This window comes from Peromyscus leucopus, chromosome 12 (assembly GCF_004664715.2).
Source record: "Peromyscus leucopus breed LL Stock chromosome 12, UCI_PerLeu_2.1, whole genome shotgun sequence".
Taxonomy (NCBI): Eukaryota; Metazoa; Chordata; class Mammalia; order Rodentia; family Cricetidae; genus Peromyscus; species Peromyscus leucopus.
Genome location: NC_051073.1, coordinates 21,227,451 through 21,246,405, shown reverse-complemented (window position 1 = coordinate 21,246,405; position 18,955 = coordinate 21,227,451). Strand labels below are relative to the sequence as shown.

Sequence of the window (18,955 nt, the reverse complement as noted above, 5' to 3'; positions counted from 1 at the left end):
TTATCCTTGAAGTGCTGTATTCTGCAGTAGGAGAGAAGGATGCCATTGTGCAGTGAAAATAACAAGGAAGAGGATGGAGGCCTGTGTGCATTTGGCATCCGTGCTTATTGATCTTTGTGGCACTCACAAACCACCGAATGTTTTGAATTCTCTCGTGCCCTTTGGCCCACCAGTGGGAAGAAGTGGAACCTGCTGTCTCCCGCTGTACAGCACCTAAGAAATCCATCCGAAGGAGGCCCGTGGAACTCAACAAGGGGCTTCAGACATAGGGATTGGAGTGAGTCCACCTTGCATCGGAGCTTGCTAGAGGAGAGATCCGTATGCAGTATGCTTGTCGTGATGATGAGAGTGTATCAAACCACAGGGCTGGTAGACGGGAAGTGTCTCAGTTACTTGTCTTGTTGCTTCAACAAGACACGTGACAGAATACAAGGAAGGACGGGTTGGTTGGTTTTGGCTCACAGCTTTCGGAGACACAGTTCATTGTGGCAGAGGAGGTATGCTAAGAGGAACAAGAGTTGACTTGTCCCTTTGTGTCCACAGTCAGGAAGTAGAGAAAATAACGTGACCCAGCTTCCTCGCTCTCTTTAATTCAGTCCAGGACACTAGCCCATGGAAGGGTGCTGTCCATTTAGGGTGAGTCTTTCCAATTCAGCTAACTTAATCTGGAAAAATCTCTCACAGGCACCCCAGATTTTGTTTCCATGGTGATTCTAAATCCAGTCAGGCTGGCAGACGAGATTAACCGTCACAGGAAGAGGAAGGTGCAAACCCAACCAGACAAACCGGAATCCTAATCGCACCAGAAACGGCAGCAATATAGACACAGCGGCAGGAGATGAGCGAGGAGCAGGCAGCTAGTGACAGAGGGACACCTTGGCCTGCCAGGTGGCTTCTCCTGCGGTTTCTCCATGGCTTCCCTCCCCACCTCTTGTCAGTTTAGCTAAGAAAATCGTCTCTAGCTTTTCTCCCACTCACTTCCCCTTTTCCAATTTCCCATCAACTTATTTCCTCTTTTGTTCATTTTCAGTCAAGATTGTGAAAACATAAATCATTGTGGAATTTTGGTAATGTACCAGACTGACTTCTCATAAAAAGCAAGACCCTGACCATATGTGGCAAAATTCCAAAGACTCTCCTTCTCTCCATACGTTTCTTCACATTTTTTATTGAACCTGTATCAGGCAGCTATTGCCATAAAGATCACCTTAGGATTCGGTTGCATACCAGGATATGCATGTTCTCTGATTTACTGGTGAGCCGCCGAGTGGCTCTTTTCCACATCTGCCTCAAATTGTGTGTGTGTGTGTGTGTGGGGGGGGGGGTTGGGATTAAGTGCCCACGTCCTCCATTGAGGATTCTGTAGAAGTGTTAGAGGAAATTCCAACCATAGACCTCACCCTATTTCTGCTTGCATGCAGTTCTCTATTGTGCCATTGATAAGTGTCCATCTTTTGTGCCACGGGTAAATATGTCTTTAAGGAAAGGAACAGAGAGTAGCATTCATGTGTTTATGTATTATTTGGTATATTACCATTCTAGCACAGTTATATTTTATAGCCGTGCATTCAGCATTAAAATAAGAGGTTGTTTCTTTATTCATACTGCTTTTAGGTTTATTTGCATAAAATCACTTGAGGCCCATTGTAAAGAACCAGCCTGCCTCCATTTTAGGCTTAAAAGCATCTAATAATAAAGACAGACTAGGTTCATTCCTGTTTATGATTAAACCTCTGTTTTTTATGGATTGGGTTATGCCCCACCTGTAACCTTAACTACAAATGGTTCTGTACTGCCTGTTCCAGGAATGGCAAGAGTGTCTTTGTTTCAAAAAGTGATTATAACTACTTTGCAACCCTAAAGGTTATATGACCCCTATGATTACCTTTTTTTGTGCACCTGTTGTGTTCTGTTTCCATAATCCTACCTATTTCCCCCCCATTTGGAAATCCTCTATCCCCAAGCTCTATAAAGCCTTCTCTTCCTCATCAAATGCTGATCTTTCAAACCCTGCCTTAGGGGGAGGCAGTCCGTTTACATGAATAAAAAAACTTGCTTTAATTAATTTGGTCATTGCTATTTTAGCTTTGGCACAGTGACTGTGCCTTAATCTACTGCCATTTCAACCATCAATTGGGACTCGGCAGTTACTGGCCTGCTTCTCTAGTGAGCGTCCCTGCCCTCAGTCCACAGCCCATGGGAATTCTGTTCCTGCAGGCACGGGCTCTGTTCCTGCCGCTAAGGGTAGCTTTAACTAAATCTCATCATTCTCTTTGTAAATAAAACTCGAGATCCAATGGCTGGTATGAAAACCTGCTACCTCAGAGGGCTTGAAAAGCACCTAGCTAACCTTCTTTCCTTGCTGGTGTCTCCCAAAGACAGCGAGCGCCCTTCCACTCAGCCAAACAAACAAAAGCCGCACCCGCTCCACACCTCCCTACTCCTTCTGGTGCATCTCTGTCTCTTCCCGATGCCCTCTCGTGCTCTATGTTTACTTTCTGTCAACTAGTTGCTAACTCAGCCTCCTGACCCAAGGTTCATTTTATTTAACGAAAATGCAAACTCAGGGTTCACAGTGTGATCGAATATCCCCCAGTGGGCCATGATGATTTGGGTCGATGGTCTTTCTCCCCATCTTAGAGATTAACAGTTCTTTCTGGACCAAGTCTCTGGTGGGATCTTGGCCTTTAGATTGTTACGTATACATTAGGTTGTCTTGTTAACGTTCATGTTTGACAGCTGCTGTCTTGCTTCAAGGACATTTGGATTATTTCACTTATTCCAGGACTGTGAAGATTAACCATGAACATTTCTACAAAAAACTGATTCCCCTAGGATATTTAGTATTCAATCATGAGATGCATGACTGAATAACTTGCCAATGAGGAAAATACTACTTATGTAAAGAAAAGGTTGAGTTTGCAGGAGCGGTACATTGCAAACGTGAATTGCAAAAAGGCCTGTGGTATTTTCTTAGCATGTTATAATCACTCTACTAAGCGTTACATTAGAGAAAAGAAATTTCTGTATGATGTGTTTATATATCTTTAACTTCTAGTTCTGGCTGTTGATTCCATTCAGTTTTATTGCTGTTTTTTTCTCAATGCAAATCAACCAAAGAGTTGATAGGTCTAAAGAGAATATGGTTTTCTTATTTCAGCCTATAAACTGGTAGTTTGATTCTTTCATTGAGCTGTGGGTACTTCCTGGCACTTTCTATACTTTCCTGTTGTATTTTAATATTTACTGTATTATTAGATAACCTTGTCATCTTAGCTACTTAATACAGTTTTTATGGAAAAAAAGTTCCCTGATGGCGTGGGGGATCCACTCAGTGTCTGGTCTAATGCTTCTTCCCTTTGTTGCTTTCTTTCTTTTCTTTAATAAATCTAGCCGGGCGGTGGTGGCGCACGCCTTTAATCCCAGCACTCGGGAGGCAGAGCCAGGCGGATCTCTGTGAGTTTGAGGCCAGCCTGGTCTACCAAGTGAGTTCCAGGAAAGGCGCAAAGCTACACAAAGAAACCCTGTCTCGAAAAAACAAAAACAAAAACAAACAAAAAAGAGTTAATAAATCTTCAGTTTTACTTTTAAAGTGGCTTTTACCTTTTTCCCAACTCCTCTCAAGGTGTGAGTGGCTTGAAACTATATTCTGCACAATGAGGCCTTAAGTGGAAGTCTTAAAGTTTTTGAAGAAGACAGGTCCCTTTGCTCTAGGCTAGTTTTCCTAGAATTTTAATGGATGTTGCACATGGGGATACTAGTGGAAAGAACTTCCAAGGCATTTTCCCCCGCTTCGAGCCATTTGAAAATCAGTTGTGGACATCTTATACTGTCACTTAAACTTTTCTGGTATATTCCTAAAGAAAAAGATGTTCTCCTACCATAATACAAGTCAGGAATGTGATACTCATCAATGTCATCCACTCAGAACCGTCACCCATGCGTCCTCATTCATCTCCACTGACACTCTGCAGGCCATGCCGTAGTGTTGGCCAGCCTCTCTTGCTGCATTGTGTGGCAATACCTCTGGATTTCCCTTATAGCAGAGACTCACTCTTCGTCTTTGGTGCTATAGGTGTCTCAGCAGATGATAGAACAATTCATTTGCTCTGTGTTACTTGTTTGAGGCTGTTTGGTCATTCTTCACCTGGATTGAGGTGTTGTAGTTGTGACATACTGTCACAGGTTACAGTGTGTCAGGAGTTGCCGACTGTTCTTTTGGCCTGTTACCAGGAATGTTAGCTTTGATTTCCTGGTTAGTGTGGACTGTCAGATTGCCCATTACAGAGTAGCTTTTTCTCTTTATACTCTGTAGTTTGAAACTTTGAAGATAGTCCTTTTCTCAGCTAATGTTCATCCAGTAATTTAAGTGTCCCTCAAAATTCCCAAGTGAACTGGTACTGAGTTAAGGGTAAGCCATTTTGAAGTAAAAATTCGGAAGACCTACATTATCCTGGGGACTAAGCTTGTTTTCCATCTTACATATTCTATACTTTATTTTAAGAAATGAAATACACAGACACGTAGTGGGATTGTTAATGGAAGATCATTGGAAGCTTTGGTAGGGGAGTCCTGTTGTGCTGTTTGGTTAAGAGATTTGCTGGAGGAGTCGGCTGTAAGGAGAAGGGAGGGAAATGGGTCAAGCCAGTTCAGCTTAGGATCTTTATGACAGATCCTGCGGAGAATCGGATGATTTTCTTTTCATTGACTGCATCCTAGGACTCTTCGATGTATTTACTGGTTTACTGCACAGGCTGTGAAATGCAGTTCTCCTAAACATCCCACTTCTCCTCAGACTTAGGCCACAAACCAATTGTTCTGTTTTTTGCTGAGAGATACCGTCTGAGGAGATGAAGATAGGGTGAAAACCGTTAGCTCAGTGAGGAAGGCTGCTTGGGAAATCATGTAGAAGTTGAGGTCTAGAAATAGGAGAGTAGAGTAAGGACTCCCTGGAGTGTGGCATCTCGTTGGGAAAGAGTGGGGTTTTTATTCTGTATCTTTCAAATTCTACTTTGTCTCTCCTCTTTCTTTTTTCTCTCCTTTTAAAAATAAAATCTTTTCTTTTTTTAAAATTTCCGTTGTTCCTAATATAATAATTTTGATTTTCTTTTGCCCTCTAGCACCAGCAAACATTTTTGAATCAGCTGAGAGAAATAACTGGGATTAATGATACCCAGATACTGCAACAAGCCCTGAAGGTATGACCTTTGGTTATAGCTTAAATCTGTGGTATATTTTGTCTCTGTTGTGTGCTGTTTTAAAAGCTGAGTCTCTTAGTTAAGGCATACGATAAGAGTAGAGAGAGAGGAAAGCACTTTCTGATAAAGCAAGAGCTTCATTGAATGTGCTGCAATTCTAAGCATGGAAATTTTCAGTAACTAGATGTTTCATGGTACCTTGGAGTGATGCATAACCTCTCTATAGTGGCGACTTCTCTTGCAGGTTAGTAGGACGTAATCCCAGTGTTGAATAATAATTTTAATAACAGTAATAATAACACTAACATTATTATGTCATTCAACTGTGTTTTCAGATGAGTGGGGCTCAGTGGGTTTGTTAGACTAAGAGGTGAATTCAGGAGGCTCTCAAAGTATAGAATCAGTAGAGTCTAAAGCTGACATCATTCCTAGCCTTCAATTAATCGTGCCTTAAGGATTTTCAACCTCAGATTTCAGTAGTGTGTGCAACAAACCCAATGTGTCCTTTCGGTTGCAGCCCAGATACACCCTCATTTCCCCACGGGTGCTGAGATGAGTCAAGTCCCTTGGATAGTTCACAGTGAGAGTGAGCAAGTGAATGGAGTATTTGCTTGAAATAGAACTGTATTTGAGCTCATCTGTATGTAACATTTTTATCTCTGTAGTCACACATAGCTCCTGAGCCTTTGTAACTTAACTATGGGGGAAGAAGTTGAAATGGCCCCTGATTCTGAGCCAGAGGGTCTTTATTTCTAGAGACAATTCACTTTTTTTAAATGATTGTAACAAAAAGCATCAATGATAGTGCTAACAAATGTTTACTAAGCCCCAGACAGTTTGGACCAGGCAGTTTCAGTTCCTTATGTGGATTTGCTAATGTGTTCTTATATTTCCAAAAGATCAATACTTCCATTCCCCACTTGGAAGATGAGGAAATGGAGATGTTAAGTAAGCCACCCCACATCACACACACCAGTCTGTGGGAGAGTTGGGAGGGAGGCCGGAGCATCCATTCTCAGGTGCCCGAATAAGGCTGTGTCCACAGCTTTGCTGGGAGCTTTGCTTTGTCTCACTTGCCAGAAGGAAACTGATGAAGCACTGTTACTGAGGGTGTTGATCCAGAGCTGTGCATGCTGTTGTTAGAGGAAGCGAGGGTGCAGCCTCAGTTCTTAGGAGCCTGACATTTAGATGCTTGCCAGTCTGTCTTTCATTCTGATAAATACATGACTAACCCATTCCAAGTCTGTTTTCAGAAAGTGCCTTGCCTAGATCACAGAGGATGAGGCTGTAGCCCATCACTTTGCCATTGGAGATTTGGAGGGAACCCTCTCCATTTTTTAAATTTGGGAAATATAGGTCAAATTAAGTCTTGTCCACATTGCTTTGGTGTAAGTGGCTTTTGTTCTTCACAAACTTTCTTTTTAATTTTAATGCTAGAGTAAATAGGGCACTCAAACCCTAACTGATGGCCTGTATGATTTTTTAAGGTGTTTAGTAATGAGTTGATTCTCTTAGCAACATACCAACAAGTCCTGTGCCTTGGGAACCACAGTCAATGATATTACCATCTTTAATTTGAAAATGCTTTTAGTTACTTTTCTTAACCCTGTGGCCAAATACCCAACAAAAACAACTTGGGAGGGCTGGAGAGATGACTCAGTGGTGAGAAGTCTTGCTGCTCTTGTGGAGGACTGGCTTTTGGTTCACAGCACCCACATCTGTTGGCCTACAAACCATTTGTAACTCCAGCTCTAGCGGGTCTGACCCCCTCTTGTGGCCTCTGCAGGCATTGCACTCATGTATGCATTCACACACATACACAGACATACACATGCCACACACACATACACATCATTTTTAAAAAGCCACTTAGAGGAGGAAAGATTGGGTTTGGTTCATGGTGGGGAGGTCAAGGCAACAGGAGCTTGAGGCTGCACACTCCGATCCTGGCAGAGCCAGCAGCAGAGTCGGGACAAGGGGGGCTGAGTTATGCGTAAGTCCTTCTCTGTGCAGAGGTCTCTTTTCTCACTCAGCCGAGCTCCGTAGAAAGTTAAACAACTTCTCAAATGGTTGCCATCAGTTGGGTACTAGTATTCAAACACAGGAGCCTGTGAAGAACATTTTATATCAAAACCATAACAAGAATCTATACTTAGCCATACAAACTAAATAGTCTCCAAGTTGTAAAATTCCCCTGCTGTGTTTGGGGTTTCATTATATGAAGCAGGGCATTCAAAACACTTAGCACATTCTAGACACCTAGTAAATGCTTTGTCGACGTTAGCTGTCATCACTGCAGTCCATTTTATGAGCAGGGTGCTTATCTGACAGTGGCTGATTGTAGACGTGTATCTTGGATGAGTCACTTAAGAGTCTCACAGCGGGCACAAAGGAAGCACACTTTAAAGCTGTGTGGCCTTCCTAGCCCCTCTCCTTTACTCCCTGCCAGAATGAGATTTGGGGTAGGTTTTGGCTCTTCTTTCTCTTGGTTTGTTGATAATCTTGCAGTGATCTTGATTGCTGTATCATGTCTGACCCCTCCAGTATTAGCAGTGATCTGAGACTCTGCTGCTCCCATTTTCTTTTCAATACACAGCCAATGCAAGCTTTTCAAAGTCAATGTCAACACAGTGTCCACAATGCCCTACTGGCTTTCTGCTTAAACTGCCAGGCCTTCTGCACCCTGGCTGCTGCTATGGAGATGACTTGGCTAACAGCTGAGTTTATTGTGCTGTCTCACTTAGCTGTCCTGAGCTCGGATTACCTTTTACTTATCAGTAGCCTCTTAGGGAATCGAAAGATAAAACTGGGCAAGCCTCCTCTTACTGCTGTTCAGCCTTCCGTTACTTCTAAATGAACTTTAGCATATTTTGGTTAGCTGTGCTTTCGATGAGCACTGGCGCGCGCGTGCGTGTGCGCGTGCGTGTGCGCGTGCGCGTGCGTGCAGAGTTGTCAGTATTTTTGCCTGGCAGTTCTCTGTGCCTCTCCACATGGTCAAGCTCCAACACCTCTGCTGTCCTAAGAATTCTTGACATTTTGTTTAAGATTCTTCTAGGTGCGTATCCAGTATTCATGTTAAAGGAGCTATATTTTAAGTACTCACTTTTCACTCTTATGGCAAAACCCAGAGAAAAAAATTCTTGATTACTCATTTATTTAAAATTAGAAGTTCATTATTGGATTTTTCTAAATGAATAAGAAAGTAATAGGAAATTAAGAAAATAGAGAATTGATTTATCTTTGTAATAGAAGTTTTAGTAATGAATATCAAATAGTGAATGTAATTTTAAGAGAATTTATTTATAATTGTAATAGAAGTTTTAGTAATGAATATCAAATAATATAGTTTTAAGAAATGATTATTGAGATAGAGTTTATGGGTAGTGAGTTTTTACTATTTAGAGTTGCATTAAAATAAGTTTAAATCAAAATGATTTTTGCTACAAAATATTACAGATAAAATTACATACATTTTGTGTGATTGGATGCCATTGCTTCAAAATCATTGGCTCTTCCCTTCTTGATATTTGAAGGATAGTAATGGAAACTTGGAGTTAGCAGTGGCTTTCCTCACTGCCAAGAATGCCAAGACCCCCCCACAGGAGGAGACGTCCTATTACCAGACGGCACTTCCAGGCAATGATAGGTACATCAGTGTGGGAAGCCAAGCCGACGCAAGTAAGTTTTCCTTAATGTTTTATAGGCATGGATTGAAATGTTTTCTTGATATTGTGTTAATTTTACCCATTAAGCAGAGGTGAAGCATAAACAAAAAATAATGAATATAAACTTTTATTAGTGACATTTTTTTAGATTAAAGGCAAGAAATTTTATTTAAGTTATATATCCTTTTATGAGTATCTCATATAGAATATATGGGCTTAAAATATAAAACATCTGTGTGAATTATAGTCTCAAAAAGTCTTGACTTTTAAGTGTGCAGTCATTTGTCAATTTTAACTTTCAGTAGAAGCCGAGTGTTGCTTTGAGGGTGTAAGTTTGTAAGTTTACTATACTATAACACATACACATACACACACACACAAACACACATATGCACACACAATCATTCCTCTCCCCCCCCCCCAAAAAAAAACACCTGGGAGAGATAGAGACACCATGCACTCTCATTTGTACCTTAAGTGAAGATATATGAGAGATTTACACTCTCCCTTGCACACTTAAGTCAAAATATATGAGAGACTCTGCCCAAGGCCCTAGCTTATCATTCGCATGTGAATATTCTCATGTCGCACTCAGAATTTTTCACTGTATACTGATATCCCCAATCTGTTAGCATGGTAAATAAGGGGGATACAGGAGATATTATTAAAGTGCATGTTTGGCCATGGTTTTAGTCTTAAGCACCTTGAAATACCAAACTAGTATATATAAAAGGTAAGCACTTATTTTTATATGGTATAGATCTGAGGCATGAGATCACGAACATGTTTGAGGAGCATTTATGGCTTCCTTCTGTGGCTGGGAAAATTAGGAAGAAGCAGGGAGAGCCATTTCCCTTTCCCTTGTCAGGCAGGTAGGAGAAGTGCTGCTTGCATGAGATGGACCTCCTTGCTTCAGTCAAGTTCAGGGTAAACTGAGGTCTGCCCTGTCTTCACCTCTAGCACCAGTTTCTCCTATTTTCTCCCTTACTTTATGCTCTGACAGTAATACAGAATGAGTCCAAGTTCCCAACACCCAGTGCCTCTTTCTTCCTCAGAGTTTGCCTTTTGGTCAAGAAGCGTCTCCCACCTTCCCCTTTCTAGTCTTAGGTTATTTTGGTCTTGGCTTAGCAGCTGCATGCTGGAAACCACTCTCCCTGCCCTCTGGCTTCCAGCATCCAGAGTGTGCCGTTAACGACTGCCACTTGGAAATCATTTAGTTGAACACGGATGCTACTCAATTTTGCACAGAAAAGTCTTCTTCAAGACTAATGAAAGGGAATAAGAAAAAAGTTGAAAAATGTTTTGCTGTCGGAAGAAGCTGGGAAGAAGGGAAGGGTTCTCAGTACACAAAGGATGTGTGTTTGAGAATGACATCCAGCTCTATGGTGGAAAAAGGAACTAATTACATCATAGTTTTTTTAAAAAAAAGAAAACAGAAGGAAGAAAGCCAAGTGTAGTTTTTACTGAAGCCAAATAGTTAGAGATGCAAATTGGCAAATAGTCCAGTTTTGTGCTCTAGTTGGAGAGGTCAGATTTTAGAAGGACACTTGTGAGCTCTTGCTGTTAGTGATATGTTTCTGATGCAAAGATCAGTGGACAGAGGGAGAAACACGGAACTGGGAAGCTGTCATAATGGAAGGCACATTTGCTGTGCAGAAAGAGAAAATAGTGCTTAAGCCAAGTGATAGCACGTGCCAAGACTAGAGAAAATGCTAGCGGACCCCAATGGCGACTTGAATAGGTTCCCTTGGAGAGAGCACAGCCCATGTTCAGAAGGCAGATGTCTTCTGATACACTGTACAAGACTTTCGGGAAGGACCAGTGAAAATGCTAGCGGACCCCGATAGTGACTTGAATAGGTTCCCTTGGAGAGAGCACAGCCCATGTTCAGAAGGCAGATGTCTCACGATACCCCCACCTACGTGTGTGTGTGTGTGTGTGTGTGTGTGTGTGTGTGTGTGTGTAGCTCTAGAAAAATATCCTATAACTTTACTGTTCACTTGGAATAAAGGGTTGATAATTGAAGTTTCTCGTTGTATCTCGGCCTATTGTCATTTTGGGTGCCTAGTTGGCTGCTGTGGTTTCACTATAAAATGTGCTGTCCTGAGCGGGAGGCTTGCTGGGGAGTGTCCATTGCCTAGACTAGTGGTCATTGAGACACAGATGTGTTGAAATTTAATGGAGTGCTTGCATAATGACCCTTTTGGTCACTCTTTAATGCCATTTCTTTGGGTTGCAGTAGTTGTATCCTGTTTGTGAAGTTATTGAAAGCATAGCAGTTGTTAGGAAATAGTCTTGATTCAATAAGCCTAGTAAGCCTAGTAAGCCTATGCAGTGAGTAAGAAGAGATCCACATTCAGTCGATTATTGAAAAATACCTTTGACTCTGCAGTTGTTGTTGAGGAACGAAGGAATTCTTGTGTATTTTCAGTTTGTATGGGTTGTGAACTTGTGCATGGAAGGAAAGTTGCAGTTGTTACAAATGAGTGTGTAAGTGCGTGCAGACTTGCTCACGAAACTGAGTGTAGAAGGAATAACAGTGGCAGAATTCTCAGGGTGTGGAATTTCTCCAGGGACTGATGTGATTGAAATGTTTCACTTTGGAGCACTTTCTCAATTTTATTTGAAGTACACTGGTATCTGAAACTCACACAGTTTCTTTCAAATATGGCAGAGTTTTATTTTCAATAAATTATTACTTTCTTCTTTCTTTTCCTCAGCCAAAGCTTGAGGGTGAATAACACAAAGATATCTCCACAATAGACTGCTGCCAATGGTCGAGGGTAAATAAAATCACGTTCCCAGCCTGTCAGCTGCTGGTTTCAGTGCTGGCAACAATCTCTCCTCTGACCTGAAAAACTTATATACTAACTGTACCAGTGCAGTCATGTAAGCTGGCAAATAACTCTTTGTACCCCAGTGTCTCTTTTAGAGAAAAAGAAACCATAATCTTTTCTAAAAGTCCTACGTGGGGCTGCAGTTGAATTTTTAGTCCTGCATCTTCTGACTAGCAAAGGCAATTGGAAGTTACACCACTTGATATGAAGAACATTTACACTTGTGCCCCCTCCTGTAATATTGAAGAAGTAATTATCGTTTCAATACCTTTAATAAGAAAGCCATCTCATATTTCTAGTTTTGCCTCTTATTTTTGAGAGAAAAGTTATAATTTCAAGGAAACTTTACTCAGAACTTCAGTGTTACTGTACTGGGTGTCCTTTTGTAATATTCTCTACTGTAATTTAACGCCATATTGCATTCTGGGAAGAGGCTCAAATTATTTGCAATATATTTAGCAAAAAATGCTAGACCTTTTCATAACTTGTATAATCCAGACCGTGTTAGATAGCAAACTTTCAAAAGAAAATTTCGCTCCCAACTTAAGTTTGGAATGAAGCTATATGAGATCTTTTTTCTTTTTATAAATATTTTTATTTTATAATTAATTTAATTTTACATATCAGCCACGGATTCCATTGTCCTCCCTCCTCCCACCCTCCAGCCTTCCCCCCCCAATCTACCCCCCATTCCCACCTCCTCCAAGGCAAGGTCTCCCCTGGGGAGTCAGCCCAGCCTGGTAGATTCAGTTAAGGCAGGGCCAGTCCCCTCCTCCCTGCACCAAGGCTGAGCAAAGTGTCTCAGCACTGTGTGAGGTCTTTTCAGTTAAAAAAAAAAATAATGAATGTTAGGGGTAGGGAGACAGCTTGCTGCACAAATATGGGGGCCTGCATTTAAACCCCCCCAAATCCACATAGAAAGCCTCTGTGTAACTCGGTGCTGTTGGGACAGAGACAAGAAGATCACTGATCCTTGCTGGTTTCCAGGCTAGATCTAGATTTAATGACAGACCATGTCTCATGGGAATATTGTGGGGTATAATTGGGCAGGATACTGACATGAATCTCTGGCTTTCTGCACACATATCAGCCCCTATCACATATACAACTAAATTGGACTAGATTACCGTGCATGATATTGACTATTGTAATTGTAATTGAGTCAAAAGAGAAACTATGATATTTTTGGGTCTTGGCACACACTGTCCTAGCCATGACTATACATAGTTCTGCCCAATTTGAAATTTAAAAGGAGTATTTTTATACCACGACTATTAAATTGTTTTACAGGACAAAAACAGTATATGTCCACCAGAGCAAGATGCACTACAGGTGATCAATCAAAATATGGATCAAAAGATAAGAGGGATTTGGGTAGGTAATCATAACATAGAAAGTAATACAGCATTATTAAGCTTTAGAAAACCTGGTTAATACATTGACATGAGTACTAACTGAGTAGTAGCTCTTCAAACATTTGAATCGCAGCAGGTGCCTAACTTCCACAAACCTGAATCACATTCAAAATGAGAAACCTTTGAGGTTCCTCCCTAGAATTTGGATAATGGCTAGGTTGTTTTGCCAGGGTGATTTCAAGACCAGATGGTGATCAGTACAGTGCTTCTGTTCTCACGTCTAAGGATTTTGTCAATGGACTCTTACTTTTTCCCTTCTTCACATTCATTAAAAGCTAACTGTAGGTAGAAAAAAAAAGCCAATTCAATGAAAGTTAACACTCTGTCTAGAAATTTTTATTACATAAAACTATTTTAGTCATTCATCAATAGTCTAAGTTAAGCTTAGAAATAGGTTAGAACAGTGTGGCGATGTGCAGCTGGTTCCATGCATTAGGTTAGAACAGTGTGGCGATGTGCAGCTGGTTCCATGCATTAGGTTAGAACAGTGTGGTGATGTGCAGCTGGTTCCATGCATTAGGTTAGAACAGTGTGGTGATGTGCAGCTGGTTCCATGCATTAGGTTAGAACAGTGTGGTGATGTGCAGCTGGTTCCATGCATTAGGTTAGAACATGTGGAGATGTGCAGCTGGTTCCATGCATTAGGTTAGAACAGTGTGGAGATGTGCAGCTGGTTCCATGCATTAGGTTAGAACAGTGTGGCGATGTGCAGCTGGTTCCATGCATTAGGTTAGAACAGTGTGGCGATGTGCAGCTGGTTCCATGCATTAGGTTAGAACAGTGTGGTGATGTGCAGCTGGTTCCATGCATTAGGTTAGAACAGTGTGGTGATGTGCAGCTGGTTCCATGCATTAGGTTAGAACAGTGTGGTGATGTGCAGCTGGTTCCATGCATTAGGTTAGAACAGTGTGGTGATGTGCAGCTGGTTCCATGCATTAGGTTAGAACAGTGTGGTGATGTGCAGGTGGTTCCCTGCATTAGGTTAGAACAGTGTGGCGATGTGCAGCTGGTTCCATGCATTAGGTTAGAACAGTGTGGTGATGTGCAGCTGGTTCCATGCATTAGGTTAGAACAGTGTGGAGATGTGCAGGTGGTTCCATGCATTAGGTTAGAACAGTGTGGCGATGTGCAGCTGGTTCCATGCATTAGGTTAGAACCGTGTGGTGATGTGCAGCTGGTTCCATGCATTAAGTTGCTTCAAGCCGGTTAGGCATATTCTAGTAGATGTGGACCATGGGAAGGCCTGTATAATTTTTTAAATTTATTTCATTCCTTTTCAGATGAAGCTTATATTTCCTAGGCTGATGTTGTACTCAAGGTCTATTTCTGTTTTTGTGCTGAAAATTTCCTGAGTTTTAGGAGAGAATGATAGCCATGGGCCATCTCTATCTTGTAATTGTTGACTAACATGGAATATATACTTCAGTATTTTTACCATCCCAGTTGAAAGACAGAAAACAAATGAGAATTTTTGAATGACTCCTCAAATACTTTCATTTTCTTCCTTTTGGATGCTACCATTACGAATTTAGTAGCTGTTATTGGAATCAGAAGTATATATGGAATAGCTAAGCTGTTCAGTATAGTTGCCAGTAATCAAAATTAAGGTTAAATAATGTTGAAATTTATAACATCTCATATTGTAGAAAGTGCTGTTCATACAGTACAGTTTAGAGACTGTGCATTCAGCAGTCAGAAAAACAGAATAGTAGTATTACAACGTGGAAATTAGTAAGTCAGAGTAGGGAAGCATCGGAGAGTGGAGAAGGCACTTTACACATGTATGTCTATTTATATTAAAGTCTTTAAAATGTGGTGTCTTCTCTGTCCTCTTTGTAGAAGTTGGGAACATATATTTACATCTTACTGCTGTCACTATTCATAGCCCAGTTCTAAAAATGACGTTTTCTACTTGGTATTAACTTTGAGTTGTTTTGGAACATAAATATTGATTTATCAATGCTTTTAGAACCTGTGTAAGCCGTTGGAAGACAGTCTGCTTTTGCTCAAGGAGGATAGTGCAGAAGACTAATGCTGAGTTCTCAGAAGTTCACAAAAAACAGAAGGGTTGGGCCAACGTGGTGCCATGGGTGTGGCTCGGCTTGGGAGTAGCAATTACTATTTTAGGTCCTGTCCTCAGAGAATGCTTTCCGGGTGAGGTCACATTTGAACGAATACCTGAGGGAAGTGAGGAAGGAGTCAGAGGGTTGTGTGAGAGAAATGAACCCCAGGCCCCGCTGAGGCTGGATCGTGTTTGGCTCATGAGAGCAGCAGTGAGATTGGAAGCCTATGAGGCTGACTTGGGAGGCTCAGTGTTCAGGTCCCTCTGGTCTGCAGTTCCCAGTGAGTACCCATCCTTTGCTTCGTGGGTTGCTTTTCTCTGAAAACAAGCCACGTTTTCAGTGTACAGTGCTGGTTTTGCATTCCAACGTGTTACCTCAACTGCATCTTGTCCTGGGACGTGTTCTTCCTCCAATTCCTCCAATTCCTCCAATTCCTTTCCTCTTCCCTCTTGGTATTGGGGATTAAACCCAGGACTTTAGCACAGATGAGGCAAATCCTCTAACCTTGAGTGCACCCCCCAGTTCTCTTCTTCTTGTTCAATTTCATGTCTCTCAACTCTCCACATGGAGTTCTTCCTGCTTTTGACTCATGTCTAGGAGTCTTTATTGGTGACAAATATAAAATTAGTTTATTAAACAAAACACAACATTTCCTTGGACTTAGCTTCATGTAGATAAAAAAATAATGAAAGAGCTTCATTTTACCTTTTCAAAATAAATCTTTACATTGTCATTCAACTAGATTTTGGGTTAAATGATGCATTTGTTAAAAACACACACACACATTTAAAAAAATATGTCTTCGTGGATAAGTGAATTATAAACTATGCAAGCACTGAAGGTGTGTGTAAAAACCAATAGGATACATGATGCATGTATTTGGGAGTTCGAGAAACACTTAGTGTTAGTTCTTGGAGAGCAAACATTTATAAAGATGAGTATCATGTGCTGTATTTCTGACTTTATAGGAATTTATTTTGTTTTGGACAGTCTTAAAAATGTGGATAACTGCTTAGATGATCATGTGATTTACTTAAGTGGTGTCCAAACAGCCTGTCTATTTAGCACCTTTGAACTGTTCTCACAGTGATACAACAGGGAAGGTAGGTAACAAAGACATTTTCAGTGTTTTCCCAAAGTCTTGCCATGGTGCAGATACAAATATATAACATGCTGCTATATGGATGGAATTTCTACCAAGACTATTTTGATTTTAAATTTACTTCTGCAATTACCAATTGTTTATAGCCAAATTAATTCTCATCTCTTTTCAATAAACACACAGAAAATACCACTTTTCATTATACAACTGGTAACTCTGTGCATCTAATGCATTTGTTGTTTTACCAATTCCTGAAAAAGAAATTCAGCAAGGCCTAAAGCTGGAGTTTTAAGCTGGTCTTCAGTATATGCCAGAACCCCACAGAGACAGGCTCTTATGCCATTGAAGGAGTGGGTTTGCTAGCCAGAGGAGAGCAAGCAGGCAAAAAAGGCAAGCTTCCTTTTTCCATGTCCTTCATGTAGGCTGCCAGCAAAAGGTGTGGCCCAGATTAAAGGCGATCTCCACACCTCAAAAGATCTGAATTAAAAGTGGGTCTTCCCACTTCCAATGACTTAAGAAAAAAAAAATCCTCACAGGTGTACCCAGCCATGTTGGTTTTAGTTAATTTCAGGTGCAGTTAAGTTGACAACCAACAATAGCCATCATAAGGAGATAATTAACTATTTATGAATACAAAAATAAATAAATCCAGGTTTAACATTAGAATGTAAAAGTAATGGGATCACATGAAGTAAATCGTAATTGCAGTAGCTTTATAAATAAGGAGACGTTTTCCTTTGCTGGAAGAAAGTGTCAGTCAAGGCTGATAGTATCTGATCTCAGCTAACCTTTTCCAACATTAAAATGTACTGTTGCCCAATGCCAGGAGAGGCAGGCTCCAATTCCCTTCTGCATCACACTTGTACTTCTCTGTCTTCCTGCCTGGGGGACTAGAGATGTGGAGAGAGACAAGGGAAACAGGGACAACTGAGTGTGGTCATTTCTAGCCACAGCAGTTTTAGCCTTTTTTGCCAGTGGAAGGAACAAGTGTCTTTTGTTCGTGATGCCGTTAGGGCAAGACAAATGATGTGAATTGTGTGTCACGACAAGGATCAGAAAGCAGGCCACAGTGGGGTGGACCACAGTGGGGTGGACCACAGTGGGGTGGGCCACAGTGGGGTGGGCCACAGTGGGGTGGGCCACAGTGGGGTGGGCCACAGTGGGGTGGGCCACAGTGGGGTGGACATGTCCGCCCAACCAGAGCTGCTGCTCTCCTGTCCTGTCCTGGCCTCATCACAGAGATGATTGGCACACAGGGCTTCTTGACATTTGTCTCCTGTTGGTCACGTGACTGGGAGTTATCTTTTGTCAACTCCATTGTAAAAACTAGATTACAGGAGCCCCAATCCTATGCAGCCGAAAGTCTTGTAGAATGTGTCTGTGGTGTTTTTTAGTTTGTTTGCTTGTTTGTTTTTGTTTTTTGTTTTTTTGTTTTTTGGATTTTTTTCTTTTTTATTATTATTAAGAGATTTTCTATTCATTTTACATACCAACTACAGATGCCCCTCTCTTCCCTCCTCCCGCCCCCAAGCCTTCCCCTCCAAACCACCCCTATTCCTACCTCATCCAAGTCAAGGCCTCCCCTAGGGAGTCAGCAGAGCCTGTTACAATCAGTTGAGGCAGGTCCAAGCCCCTCCTCCCTGCACCAAGGCACAAAGTTTCTCACCATAGGCACTAGGCTCCAAAAAGCTGGCTCATGCACCAGGGACAGGTTCTGATACCACTGCCTGCCTGGGGGCCCCCTAAACAGTTCAAGCTAAACAACTGTCTCCTCTATCCAGAGGGCCTAGGCCAGTACCATGGGGCTCCTCAGCTATTGGTGCACAGTTCATGCGTTTCCACTAATTTGGTTGACCATCTCTGTACATTTTTCCATCCACTCTGTCCTTGTTCCCACTTGAACCTTCTGTTCCTCTATGTTCTCATCCCCCATCCCTTGCCCTCCATTACCCCCCTCACCCCCAGTTTGCTCATGTAGATCTCACCTATTTCTCCTTCCCAGTAAGACCCATGCATCCTTCCTAGGGTCCTCCCTGCTAGCTAACCTCTCTGGAGCTGTGGGTTGCAGTCTGGTTATCCTTTGCTTTACAACTAGTATCTACTTATGAGTGAGTACATACCATGTTTGTCCTTCTGAGTCTGGGTTACCTCACTCAGGATGATATTTTCTAGTTCTATCCATTTGCCTGCAAATTTCATGATGTCATTGTTTTTCTCTGCTGAGTAGTACCCCACATCTGACAGAGGGCTGATCTCCAAAATATATAAAGAACTCAAGAAACTAGACATTGAAATACCTAACAATCCAATTAGAAAATGGGCTACAGAGCTAAACAGAGAATTCTCAATGGAAGAATCTCAGATGGCTGAGACATTTGAGGAATTGCTCAACATCCTTAGTCATCAGGGAAATGCAAATCAGAACACCTCTGAGATACCACCTTACACCTGTCAGAATGGCTAAGATAAAAAACACTGAGGACACTTTATGTTGGAGAGGATGTGGAGCAGAGGGAACACTCCTCCACTGATGGTGGGAGTGTAAACTTGTACAGGCACTTTGGAAATCAGTATGACAGTTTCTCAGCAAATTAAGAATCAATCTTCCTCAAGACCAAGCTATACCACTCTTGGGCATATACCCAAGGGATGCTCAATCATACCACAAGGACACA

General features: G+C 41.6%; 1 protein-coding gene across 4 annotated transcripts in view; it reads left to right on the top strand.

The window, feature by feature from the left end:
• Positions 1-18,955, top strand: part of Usp25 (ubiquitin specific peptidase 25) — a 107,335-nt gene that overhangs the window by 17,722 nt on the left and 70,658 nt on the right. For 2 of the 4 annotated variants that reach the window (XM_037209660.1, XM_037209661.1), the window contains exons 2-4: positions 5,121-5,198; positions 8,732-8,876; positions 12,991-13,074. In XM_037209660.1, coding sequence (XP_037065555.1) covers positions 5,121-5,198; positions 8,732-8,876; positions 12,991-13,074 — 307 coding nt within the window. The remainder of the gene's footprint in view (positions 1-5,120; positions 5,199-8,731; positions 8,877-12,990; positions 13,075-18,955) is intronic. The other 2 variants (XM_028874781.2, XM_028874782.2) reach the window with 1 other exon arrangement.